The 13,474-nt window shown below is 29.9% G+C and overlaps 2 protein-coding genes across 2 annotated transcripts; one reads left to right on the top strand and one right to left on the bottom strand.

Moving 5' to 3' along the window:
* The first annotated feature begins 4,298 nt into the window (after window positions 1–4,298).
* Window positions 4,299–6,110, top strand: LOC122607297 (zeatin O-glucosyltransferase-like). Its single transcript, XM_043780237.1, has one exon. It carries the CDS (start codon window positions 4,338–4,340, stop codon window positions 5,742–5,744), a length of 1,407 nt encoding a protein of 468 aa, XP_043636172.1. The 5' UTR covers window positions 4,299–4,337; the 3' UTR covers window positions 5,745–6,110.
* Window positions 6,111–10,133: 4,023 nt separating this feature from the next.
* Window positions 10,134–11,660, bottom strand: LOC122607704 (zeatin O-glucosyltransferase-like). The gene has a single exon (XM_043780729.1). The coding sequence runs from the start codon at window positions 11,587–11,589 to the stop codon at window positions 10,192–10,194; it is 1,398 nt and encodes a 465-aa protein (XP_043636664.1). The 5' UTR covers window positions 11,590–11,660; the 3' UTR covers window positions 10,134–10,191.
* Window positions 11,661–13,474: the final 1,814 nt, after the last annotated feature.

A 13,474-nucleotide genomic window follows, 5' to 3' on the forward strand; every position in this document is an offset into this window, starting at 1 on the left:
AACAAAAGTAGTTAGCATTTGAACCACGCATGTCTGAGATAAAACCCAATATTATTGAAATCCCTCTTAATTATCCATTCATACAAATTTCGAAAGTGTGATTTATACCCTGATGAATTTCCTTAAGGTTTAAGACCTTGCCAGTAGCTCACCTTTTGAAAGTTTACTTTTTGTGTTTATAGTTAACCTTTTGAAATTTTTAAAATTAATTTCGCATCAATATATTGAGGTTTCGAAATATGTACTTATAGTTAAATTTTTAGAAAATTTTAAAATATTTTTTAAAAATCATGGTTGAATTTTATTATTAATATTAATAATATTTGAAACAAATATTGGATTTATGTAACAAATTTAAAAACTAAAATATTTAGGAAATTAAAATCTTAAACTTTTAATATTTACTTTAATTAACATAACTTATGTAAAAGCAAATTATAATACAATAATTAAGATTTGAAAGTTCATAATATAATCTTATAAGAGACCCTAAATTTCAACTTCTAGATTTATTAGGAAAAACATATAATGAATAACTTATTAAAAAGTGTCAAGTAATAAGTTTTTCAATTTGATAGGATCAACAACATAAGCAAATGTTAATTAAATGAAATAAAATATTTCAGTTGATTAATAATTATTTAAGAAAATCGTATTTTTGTATATATAAAAGTAAAATTATATTTTCTGTATATTACGCGAGACAATAAATACGTGAAATAAACACAATAAGTTTTAAGAATAACATAATTATTAATTATAGATAAAACATGTTAAAATACAATTGTATTGTTATGTAAAGTTTTATTTGCATCAAAAATGGCTTTTTTAATTTTTTTCTTGTAATATTTTGTCAATATATAAAAGGTAATTGTTCTTGCATTGAAATTTAAATATGCGTACGAAATTAAACTAAGTTAATAAAAAATTTAAGGCATGTAATGAAAAATTCAAACTCATTATGTGTTTATAATTATATACCATGTATTCAATCTCTCTATGTAACTAAGAGATGATAGTTTCATAAGTGACATTTTTAGTTTTTTTGTTACATTAGAATTTTAAAGAGGTGCCATATTCTCCATTTAAATTGTTATATCTATATTACCATGTACAATCTTTATCATCAATTTTGATCATAATCATTAATCATAATCCTAATCATTAATATTTAATTTTTCATTTTATATATAAGTACAAAGATTATATATATTATACTACTTTTTTTTAAAATTAATTCAATGATAATTATCTTTTATCAAATAAAATTGTTTATTATATTATGTTTATTTTTTGAAAAGTATTTATTATATTATATTTAATAATTATATATCATGAGAAAGAATTTTATGATTTAAATATTTATGTTTCATTAGTCTTGCTTTTATACTTAGCGTATATAATATATTCATAAATTATAATTTTATTTTTTTATCAGTCGTAATCTGATAATTCTTTATATTACCATAACTATGAATAATAATGTAACTATCAATTATTGTTTTTATATTTTTGTTCTCAATTATCCCGCACAACATATGAGTTTAATATAGTATCTAGTATATATAGTGAATAACATGCTTTTTCTTTTGTTAATAAATTAATAGTTATTTATGTTAGTTAAATAATAGTCGGATAATCTAAAAGACCTTTAATGTATATAATATAATTGTAAACGATTTGATAACTTAATAATACGGTTACAATATAAACTCATACATGCATGAGTATATATATTAGTTCATTATGTTTACACATTACACTGATCGATCGATCTATGGCTTCCTAGGTATATAGATACTTTATTAAATATCCAAAATTTAATTATTTCAAATACAAGGACTAATATTGTGTTTTTTTAATATTAGTGATTAAATATTAATGGTGGAAACTGTAAATTAGTGATGGAAAACAAAAAAGTGTAAATTATCCAAAGTAGATGGATTAATGTTCTGTTTACTTAATGTTAAATTTGGTAATGATACTATTATTTAGATCTAAGGGTTGTAATTAAAAGTTTGATCTCATCTAACGGTCCTTGTTTCTCCATAAAAGAATTTAGGACCTTGTTATATATATATTGGTAGATACAAAAATAATATTGATAGTAATTTTACTGATATATAAAAAAAACTAAACGATAAAAAAATAGTTTTAGTGATTATAAAGTGTAATAGATGGACTTTAGATAATTTGTTAATAATAAGGTTTATTTTTATAAAGATAAGATAGAAATAGAAAAAAAGATTACAAAAAAAAGTAAGAGAGAGAGAGAAGGAAAAATATAACTTAAGGGTTTTAAGGGGTGCCAAATATATCTTCAACCTCATCTTTTAGTTATATGATAGATATCATTAATGTGATTTTAGACCCACTTATGAAACGTACAAACACAAAATTTAAAAAATTTACTTTATATCTTCAACATTTATACTTTATATAAAATTTAAAAAATTTATAACTAATTAACTAATAGTTATTTTTTTAAACGATAAATTAAACCTCAACGACATTCTCATTAAATACTAATTAATAATAACAAAAGATGAAAATATATTATTAAAATCAATGGTGAGGATTTAAATTGATTATTAAATTTTGACACTTAATCATAATTCAAATGTTAAGGATGAAGTTGTTTCAACTTGAAGAATCTTCATCTTATTTAATTACTAATTGTGGGGTTAGGTATTTTAAACAAATATTAAAGAAAATAAATGGGACAAGATCTTGAACTTTATATCATAATTAAATTGATGCACGAATATTCACAAAGTAAATGATGCATAGTGATTTTCAGTGAATAGAAAATTATTGTTTTATTTGTTTTACTTTAATACTTGTTTTATTTTACCTTATAGCTACTAATTGTTATAGATATGTTATTTTTCCTTTTTACCAAGTTTCTAACTCAACTTTTATATATGGTGTACAAGATCTGGCTTATTTTAAACAAGTTTTTATTTAAACATAAGAGAGTAAATAAAGACAAGTTTTTTTTATAGATAGTAATGTACGAGGTTTAAACAGAGATTGAGAATTATAAAACGATGAAAGATGAAAAAAAATGGTGGTGATAGTTTTTTTTTAATATAAATATTTAAATCTTAAATAAATGATAAAAATAATATTTAGTTTAAATAAAGTAAAATAATTTTAGTAGTAAAACAGTTTTTGTAATTGTTTTACCACTGTAGGGATGATTAATGAAAAAACTTCCGACATGGTTCACGATAAAATGAACAAACCATAGGGATAGTTTTTGTAATTTACTCTTATATTATATTAATACTTAAAGTATTGTGGATTTATATTTTGAATTTATAATTATAACAGCAAAAGTCAAAATTGAAAACAAAAGTCAATTTAAAGAAATCAAGATTGTGATTGATCTATAAGTAATTAGAACAACTATCTTTTAGTGTATAAATGGATGACATGAGTTTTTTTATTAGTCAAATATAAAACAAATACATATATACGTCTTATTAACTCTTCATTTTAGATATTTAATTTATAAAGTTTTGCATCTTTTATAAAAGTTAACTGTAAGATATTTTAAAAAATTAATAATTACGGAGTAATATATAAAAAAGTCATAGGTTCAATTCTAATCAAGAGAAAAGTTTTTCTTACGCTTAAGGGTTTCGTCATAACGTGTATTTATATTGGAGTACTTTTTATATGTTCTCCCGCGTATTACGCGGGTTCATAATCTAGTACTAAATAAATGACAATTGTTCTGACATCATCATTTTATAAAAATAACTTATTTTTCATCTCTAAATTCTTTTTTAAAGTTTAGTTTTTTTTTTAATTTACTTATGATATCATAAGCACTTTACTTCTATAAATACATTTCATTTGTATTTTTCTTATTATGATGTCTTTTTCTATACAAAAAAAAGTTTTTATATTCTTTTGAAAACTCTAATACTCGTATTTTATACATGTTCTTTTAAATTCCAATAATCTAAATTTTTTTATAAGAATAGATTTTTAAATTATCCGCATATTATGCGGGTTTTAATAAGCTAGTTATAGTTATTCGAAATATATAACGTATACTATTCCGAGTTGATAAGTATGGTTGAACTATCCACAGTTCTTAAACATGAACGTAACTTAGTATTATAAATCTTTTATTAATAAGTCCGGGTTGAACCCGGATTGAATAACTAGTATATATATATAAAAAACATTGTCTAGAAGCATGATTTAAACCTAATGAAACCATGTGGTCATTGAAAAAGTTATGTTACTAGTAAGTTGATGCTATAAAATAACACCCAATCACAGATAGAATTAGCGAGCAAGTTTCTAAAAAAACAAAAAAGATGGCATCCGAACAAGTGGTAGTAGTAATGGTCCCGTTTTTAGCACAAGGCCATCTAAACCAACTCCTTAACCTCTCTCGCCTCATCTCCGCATATAATATCCCAATCCACTTCATTAGCACTGAAACCTACATCCGCCAGGCTCGTAAACGTCTCCACGGCTGGAACCCGAACAACCATATTCGGTTCCATGAAGTCCAAGACCCTGAACTCACTTCACCACCACCTGACCCAAATGCTAAATCTCATTTCCCTACACACCTCCAGGTTATCTTTAACTCCACACTTCAACTTCGCCATCCTGTAGCTGACCTCATCCGCTCTCTTTCGCGAAATTCGCAACGAGTAGCCGTGGTTCATGACACTCTCATGACTTATGTCGTCCAAGATGTGAAAGAAATGGACAAGAATGTTCAAACATATGTGTTTCGGCCTTTATCTGTTTTTCACTTTTTTTGTTCTGCTTGGGAAAACCTCGGGCGCGAGCTACCTTTCGAAGTAAATACGATACGTAGGCTTCCAAGTTCACCTAGTCTAAGTATGAGCCAAGATTTTGTTGATTTTGTAAAGCTACAATACGCGCATAGTATTACAAATGCTGGAAGTATATATGATTCATCTAGAGTTATAGAAGAGAAATTTCTTAAATTACTTGAAAAAGAAGAAATTTCAGGGAAAAACCATTGGGCCGTTGGCCCATTTAATCCCATAGAGATCGGGACTGATGACCCAAAGACGGATCACCATATCCGTCATAAATGCTTACAATGGCTGGACAAGCAGCCTGCAAGCTCTGTGATTTACGTATCGTTTGGAACTACAACTACGTTCACAAATGAGCAGATCACAGAGCTTGCCATTGGATTGGAAAGAAGTGAGCAAAGATTTTTGTGGGTGTTGAGGGGTGCAGATAAAGGGGATGTGTTTGACAAAGACGGGCCACGGGTCATGTTGCCCGAAGGATTTGAAGAAAGGGTCAAGGGTCGAGGGTTGGTTGTTAGGGAATGGGCGCCCCAATTGGAAATATTGGGTCATTTGTCAACAGGCGGGTTTGTGAGTCATTGTGGATGGAACTCATGTATGGAAGCAATGACAAGAGGGGTCGTGATTGCTGCATGGCCGATCCATACAGATCAGCCATACAATGCGATTTTGTTAACGGACGTTTTAAGGATTGCGGTCGTGATGAGAGATTGGGTGTCTAGAGACGAGTTGTTAACGTCTGTGGCGGTGGAGAAGGTTGTTAGGATGTTGATGGAGTCAGGGGAAGGGCAGGTGATAAGGAAGAGAGCGGCGGAATATGGTGGTGAGTTGCGGAGGTCAATGTTGGAAGGCGGTATTGGTCATAAAGAATTGAACTCACTCATTTCGCATATTCGAGGTAGAGATATGGAATCGGAATCTTAGTTGTAATCTCGTGCATTAATGTTGTATCCTAGAATAAAATGTTGTCCTAATTCCTTAAACTAACATGGGTTTTGTGAAGACAAAAGTCCTTTACGGTAGTTAAAAATGTACTCATTAAAAGTTTAAGGCTTTAGGCTATGTACTAATCCTCGCCATAGGCTCATAGGATCCTTAAGAGGCAATTAAGTAAATTAACACAATGCCATGCGCACTTGTCCGGCCCATCTGTTTAACGAGTCAAACACCGTTAAGGTGGGAGTACTTCATTTCTCTTTAGCTCGCTTGTTTCTAGGAAGACGAGTTGAATAAACATGTGTGTGGGATGTTTAATTGATTAATGATTTAATCGTTGTAGATTGTAAACTAGTCATTGCGTTATGAATGTACGTATTGAAAGATTGGTTATTGTCTAATGTGATACTGACAAGGAATAGTCTTTTTAAAGAATGAATGATCAATCTCAAATCGTGTTGTTTTTAACAAAGAAAAATGATTAATATTCTTAATAAAATAGTATAAAAATCCTCATAATTATTGGATGCTGACATATGGAAATATCAGGGGCAAAATTAGGAAAAAGAATTAATAGATAACACATGTCACCTTCTTATAGTTTTATAAGGATTTTCAGTTTAATCTTTAAGATGATTTATCATTTTCCTTTAACAAGCCTGCTATATATTTTTGGTGACGACTGTTTTTTTGTTTTCATTAGAACAATAATGTAGCTAGAATTAAATAATGAAAAAGATAATTTCTCTATCTCATTTTAAATATTTTTGTTTGACATTTTAAATCTTATTCCTTTGATTTTTAATGTAATTATTTATGTTTATATTTTATAATAGTTGGCGAAAACTAGAACAATGAGAAATACTTTTAAAAGTCAATCTATTCACATCTATTATATACTTAAATGTTATATATAGAACAAATAAAAATATTTACAACTGAACTTAAAAAATAATAATAATAATAAAAAAAAATACTCAAACTAAAACACTAAAATGGGATGAAGAAAGTTACAATTTGAAAAATATTTCCTCACTAAACTAATACTAACTATATAAACTAAAGTATAATTACCGATGAGCTAGACTTGTCCTTACCGTACATATATATTATATAAATTAATTAATATATAGTTACATGTAATGATCAGGACATAAAATTAGCTATTGAAGATGTAATATGTTAATTTAAGAATATCATGCCAATGCCAATAACAACCATTCTCACTTTTTAGTATTCCAAATTCTTAGTAACACAACCCAAGCTGATATCGTGAACACAAATTAATAAAGTTATAAAGAACTTTAGATGATCTCTCAATCCAATTGAGTTTGATAGCAAAATCATGAAATGTATGAAGTTGTTGTCTCATATGTGCCTCACCTTACGCTCTAATGGAATGGGTTCTTAATAGGCGAATCCCTAGCATTCTGTTAGTTTTCATTGTCACGTGTTGATCTTTTGTTTGGCTCTGGTCAAAAGAATCTCAGATGGTGGCATCCGTGCACGAATGGTGTCCACAGTACCTTCCACTTTGGTTATAGCCAATAAGAGAATGGACAACGCATAAATTGTGACAAACACCAACTTGAGATATCTTCAATCGTGCTGCATAATACACATGTTATCTTTATCTTTCATCTTAAGTTGATAATTCACATATTGTAGCAGACAGAGATCGAGACATTTGTTAGATCTCAATCTGAGTTATTAGGATTTGAAGAACTACTTGCTAAAGATTATATAAATGTGAAATATTCAGGTTCAGTTTGGACGTATCCAAATTGACTCAGGTTAAATGCAATGACTAAATTTGATTTGACTCAACATAACGGAAACCTAATAAATCTTTGTTATAAACCATTTATTGTTTTGCTTTTCCCGTGTAAGTTCCCCTTTCTTTAATTATTTTGTTATAAACCTTTTATTGTTTTGTAATCTTTCTTGTAAGAAATGAATCAGAAAATCGAAAAATCGAACCAAACCGCATGATCCGAAACCAAAAAAACCAAAAACAAAAAACCCGATGTGTAACGGTTCGATTACGGTATTCAATATTCATTATCCGCGGTTAACCGAACCGAATTTTTATATATACATACATATAATCATATATATGTATATTTACTCATATATGTATTACATGATTACATCATTTACATATCTATTTAGCTAATTTTTTATATTTGTTGTCTAAAATATTAATAATTTTACTAACTTTCTTTCACAATTTATGATTAGTTTTTTGATATTCTAAATAATTTTCTTATATATATACTCTTTTTAAGAAAAGTTGTTAACTTTGTTTAAAATATTTATCAAAAAATATTAGTAATATCATATAAAATCATAATACTCTTAAATAGAAGCTTGCATTGCATAAATATAACGTTAGAAAAAGTAATTCAAAATTAGATGTTATGTATATTTATTTATAAAAATAAAATATTAATGTAGTTAGATAACTATTATACATAGAAAAATTAATTAATATAATATAAATTGACTATTATAATTGAAAACTTAAACTTTATATTGCTAATCTGGAAGATTTTGTATAAAAAAAACTTTGCTACACCATCCAACCTTTATATGATTTATCCTTCAGTATTTACATTTGAATATCTCAATTATTTCTTAAGCATATTTTTACATTTTAACGTATAAGTATTTTTTTTGTTCCATATACTAATTCTTATATTGATAATGTTATAAAACTCATGTATTTAACACGGGTCTAAAATCTAGTTACCTTCTATTTGTGGATTTCATGGTTTGCCCCATATATAAATTAATAAATTACAGTTGGACAAAAAACTTTTAAAAAATCATATACTTTTTATTTAAAGAAGGGAAACTCATTATTTTGACGGCAAGCCCGTATGGTTGATGTCTGTTGCTGTGTATATTAAATCAATAATTTCAATTTATACACATAAGACATCTACATTTGATATTTTATATATAAAAATATGTATACTTTAGCAAATAATAATATGATAGCTTATCCTTTGAAAAAAGAAAAAAAAAAATACAATTTATGGTTAGGTTCTTTCGATTTTTGACCCGATTATCCAATACAATGTATAGATGGTTATGGACTCTTGATGTTATATGGTTTGATATATATATATTTAAATCTAAGGATGCAGGTTTGGTTTGATTTAATCAACACAGAACGACAAATTGGACTGTGAATACCCTGAAGACATTCACGTTGACAAAACATATAGACCTAGTCAATTTATGTATGCTTCTAGAAAAGTAAGTGTTTTCCTTTTATATCTCATGTAAGGAAAATGAAATGTAAACGGTCTTTGTCTATATTCTCTATATTCAGAATTCAGATGTAAAAAAACCACTTATACAAGAACATCATAACAGAAATAACAAAAAAATTAAAAAGTTTAGTAACCATATATACTTGTCCATATATTACATGGCCAATGATTATTTAGCTCATCACGATGTGGTGAATGATGTGGATTTAAATTTTATACCTAAAGTATGAGGAAACTGACTCTTTATTATGAATGAGAATATATATTAAATCAAAATCGGTCCAAAAAAAAAGAAATAGAGGAGACAAAATTAAAAAACTTATAAAAAATGAACTAATTAAAAAAATGATAAAATGTTAAAAACTTATAATAAAATTTTAAAAATTTATAAAAATTTTTTTTTAAAAAAATGACTAACTTTAAGTTTTAAAGGAGGCATTGGGCCCCCTTGCTCGGGCACTACATTAAACTACGTGATATTAGTATAATAGATTTGAATTAATTAATAAAGGTATGTATCAAAAGTTTGTATATTATGTTATAAAAGTTGCACTATTATATGATAAAGCTTTTTATGCTGTAGGTTTTGATTTCGAGACATGTGAAGAACATTTGAAGGAATTTTAAAAATAAAGTTCTTCAGGTAAAGCAGGTTTGAGTCCTGCAAAGGGGACATAGTTTTATCCCAACTAAATGTCGTGCTTTTGGGCGGTTGATCGAGTTGGGAGTTTCTCCTCCTACTAGGTATTGAAGGTGAGGGGACTCTCTAGCGTGGACCTGATTAAAACAACATAAGCTAGATCCTTGCTGCAAGCGATCCCCATCTAAAAAAAAAAGTCGTCATCACGTCCTTTAGTCAACCATATCGGATTTCCAAATAACGAAACTAGAAAATCCACGTACATAAGAACTAGATTTGAATTGCTACAATTGTATTGTCGTTAGAAACCTTTAATTTCTAGCAAGCAAGTACAAAACATTTTCATTAAAATGCACGAATAATACACATGGATGTCTAAATTGTACTCTATCTAGCTTACAAGTGATACAACGCACTGAACTCTAAACAAGAATAGAAATTGCATCAAATTATGAATTACATTTTTATTACAATAACTTTATTACCGTGAGAAACATGTATGCGACTACATACACTACCTACGGATATATGAAATGAGTGAATCCAATTCTTTGCTTGTCACACCATCTTCATCCATTGACCTCCGCAAATCATCACCCAAATCCGCCGCTCTCTTCTTTATCATAGTCCCTTCCTTCGTATCCATTAACTTTCTTATAACTTCCTCCACCTTTGCCGATGTTAAAACCTCATTTCTACTCGCCCACTCCTTCATAGTCAATGCGACCCCTAAAACATCTACCAACAAAAAGGCGTTGCGTGGCTGATCAGAATGGAAAGGCCACGTGGCGATTGGAACTCCTGCAGTCAATGCTTCCATGCAGGAGTTCCACCCACAATGACTTACAAACCCAGCGGTCGCCGAATGACCCAAAATCTCTACTTGGGGGGCCCATTTTCTCACCACCAACCCTCTCCCCTGTACCCTCTCTTCAAATCCTTTTGGCAACCCAACCCCCTTACCCTCTTCATTCTTAAACACGTCCCCTTTATCGGCATCCCTTAACACCCACAAAAATCTTTGCCCGCTTTTCTCTAGCCCGATAGCGAGCTCTTTGATTTGTTCATCCGTGAAGGTAGTCGTCGTGCCAAAAGAAACATAAATCACCGACTTTGAAGGTTGCTTGTCTAGCCATTGCAAGCTTGTGTCACGGTTTTGTGAACTAGCCGAGATATCGGTCTCTAGCTTCTTCACACCGTTAAACGGTCCAACGGCCCAATGGTTTTTACCATATATCTCATCTTTTTCTAGCTTTTCAAGAAACCTTCCTTCAATAGCTCTAGATGAATCATATATATTTCCAACATGAAACGTTTGATGCGAATATTGAATCTTGACAAACTCCAAAAATTCCCGACTCATTGTTTCCGCCGAAGTCGGTATCTTTCGTATCGTTTCGTTTTCAAACGGAATCTCTTTCCCTAGCCTTTCAAAACTAAAACAAAAAGAGTAAAAAACAGAAAGTGCACGAAAGACGTACGTCTCAGCATTTGGTATCATTTTCACGTCTTGCACGACGTAAGACATGGCAGAGTCATGTACGACCGCGACTCTCCTAGACGTTTTCGACAAAGAACGAATTATATCGGCCACTGGCCCGCGGAGATTAAGAGACGAGTTAATAGAAGGGATAAGATGAGAAGGGAATCCATTTGGGCCATTTGGGTTAGGAGGTGGGGATATAAAGTCAAGATCGGGGAGTTCATGGAAAATAATGTTGTTGTTGTTGTCATTTTGTGAGTTTGGGCCGTGGACACGTAAACGGGCCTGGCGGATATGGGTGGCGGTGCAAATGAAGTGGACAGGGAGGTTGTAGGCGGAGATGATGCGGGAGAGGTGGAGGAGTTGGTTGAGATGGCCTTGTGTTACAAAGGGTACCATTGCTACCACCACTTCTTTATTAGATGCCATATTTTAGAGAAAAAACAATAATATTTTTTTTTTTATGAACTATACAACTATAGCATGACAAGGGTGACATTTAAATATTTTTTTCTTTAATATATATATCTAGAGTACTTTCTTGAAACCAGCCATCCAATAAAACCAAAGCACTTATACATATTATAACTACCTCGAAACTAACTTTATCGATTTCATATTATCATCTATCAAAAAACATTTCGTAAAAAGCCAAACCGTTCCACAGAGTCAAAAAATCGATCGTTGCATAAAAACATCCAAACCGTTCCTTAAAAGTTTTATGTAAAACATTTTTTTATCAAATAAAAAGTAAATTACAAAATCATTTATTTTTTGAGTCGATAGCTTTTAGAACAGTACACAAATTAATCAAATAAACATATTTAACCGTATACCAAAAAATCACTTTGTGTATCAGTGGGTGGATCGTCAATATATGAGAGGATTACATCGTATTATACGTCAAAATGAGAGCTAAAATGAATGTGATATCGCCATATGGGTGGTTAAATTGTGTGTACGTTTTTTTCGACCAGGGGCGGAACCACATTGAAGTTAGGGATAGTCGGATCTACGGGTCCGCTAAATTCATGTAGTACAAATTTTTCGTAAAATGGTGTTACGGGTCAAATAAATATAGGATATCAGTCAATGTGACCAACTTTAAACTTTTGAAACATTTTTCTTTCAATAAAACTTATAAAAAATGTATCTGTACAACTAAATGAAAAACAAAAACTACTAAAAATGTCAAAAAACTCTTACAAAACCATTATAAATAGCCAAAAATCATTAAAAAACGCTAAAAGTCGTAACAATTTAGTCGTTACCATTATTATCGTTACTTTATGCCGATACAAAACTAGTGGGGAAAAAATTGTGCTATCGGTCACTTTTGTGTCTGGTTCCACCACTGTCAGTCGAGATACGATATCAGAAAAAATTCCCCAAGTAATCAGTGCCGTCTTCGAGAATATATATAACTTTCAGGGTCTGGCTCAAAAATTAAAAGTGGATCTCTAATATAGCGAGTCAATAATAAAATATAATAACATAGTATTACGACGATAAACATTAAGCTCCAGAAATATTTATTAATAAACTCTAACTAAACCATACGTTCCTTTAAATTAATAATAATCAAAATAATAATCTACCAATATATATATAACAAGGTGCTAAATTCATTCATAAAATAAAGAGTAAATTACACTTTTCGTCTCTGAAGTTGACACGTTTTTCACTTTTCGTCCCTTAAGTGAAAAAATTACAATTTGACCTTAAAGTTTGCAGATTTTTTCAATCATCGTCCCTCGCCAAACGTCGTTAAGTTTCAGCCGTTAAATTGGACACGTGCAACACACATGAGGGACTGAAACTGCAAAAAATGACAAGTTCAGGGACGAAAACTGAAATTTACTTTTCTGTTGTCATCATCTTCATCTTCTCCGGTTGACTTTCGTTGGAAAATTCGCCGGAAAACTTAAAATGCCGATATCTCACCCGTTTCTTCGAATTAGACCACGAAACCACCACCAAACTTCTCTAAAATAAATTTCCACACGATTCCTATAACCGAAACGAGATCCAATGAATCAGTTGTCACACCCGAATTCTTTGTACCTCAATCTACTAATCTAACTATTGTAACAACTTAATAACTTTAACGATTGACAAGTAAACTATATCGAAAACCTTACGATGAAACTAACATGTAACTAAATCGCCAAAAATGAAAGGTAACGAATCGCTATGAAACTTAACACAATACTAGATTTATCAATAGTTAACTTGTAACAACTTTCAGAATGAGATTTTGACATAAGGATTTCACGAATAACGGATTTAAAGTTTTGAAAAGTTTGGTGGTGGT

This window comes from Erigeron canadensis, chromosome 7 (genome assembly GCF_010389155.1).
Source record: "Erigeron canadensis isolate Cc75 chromosome 7, C_canadensis_v1, whole genome shotgun sequence".
Lineage (NCBI taxonomy): Eukaryota > Viridiplantae > Streptophyta > Magnoliopsida > Asterales > Asteraceae > Erigeron > Erigeron canadensis.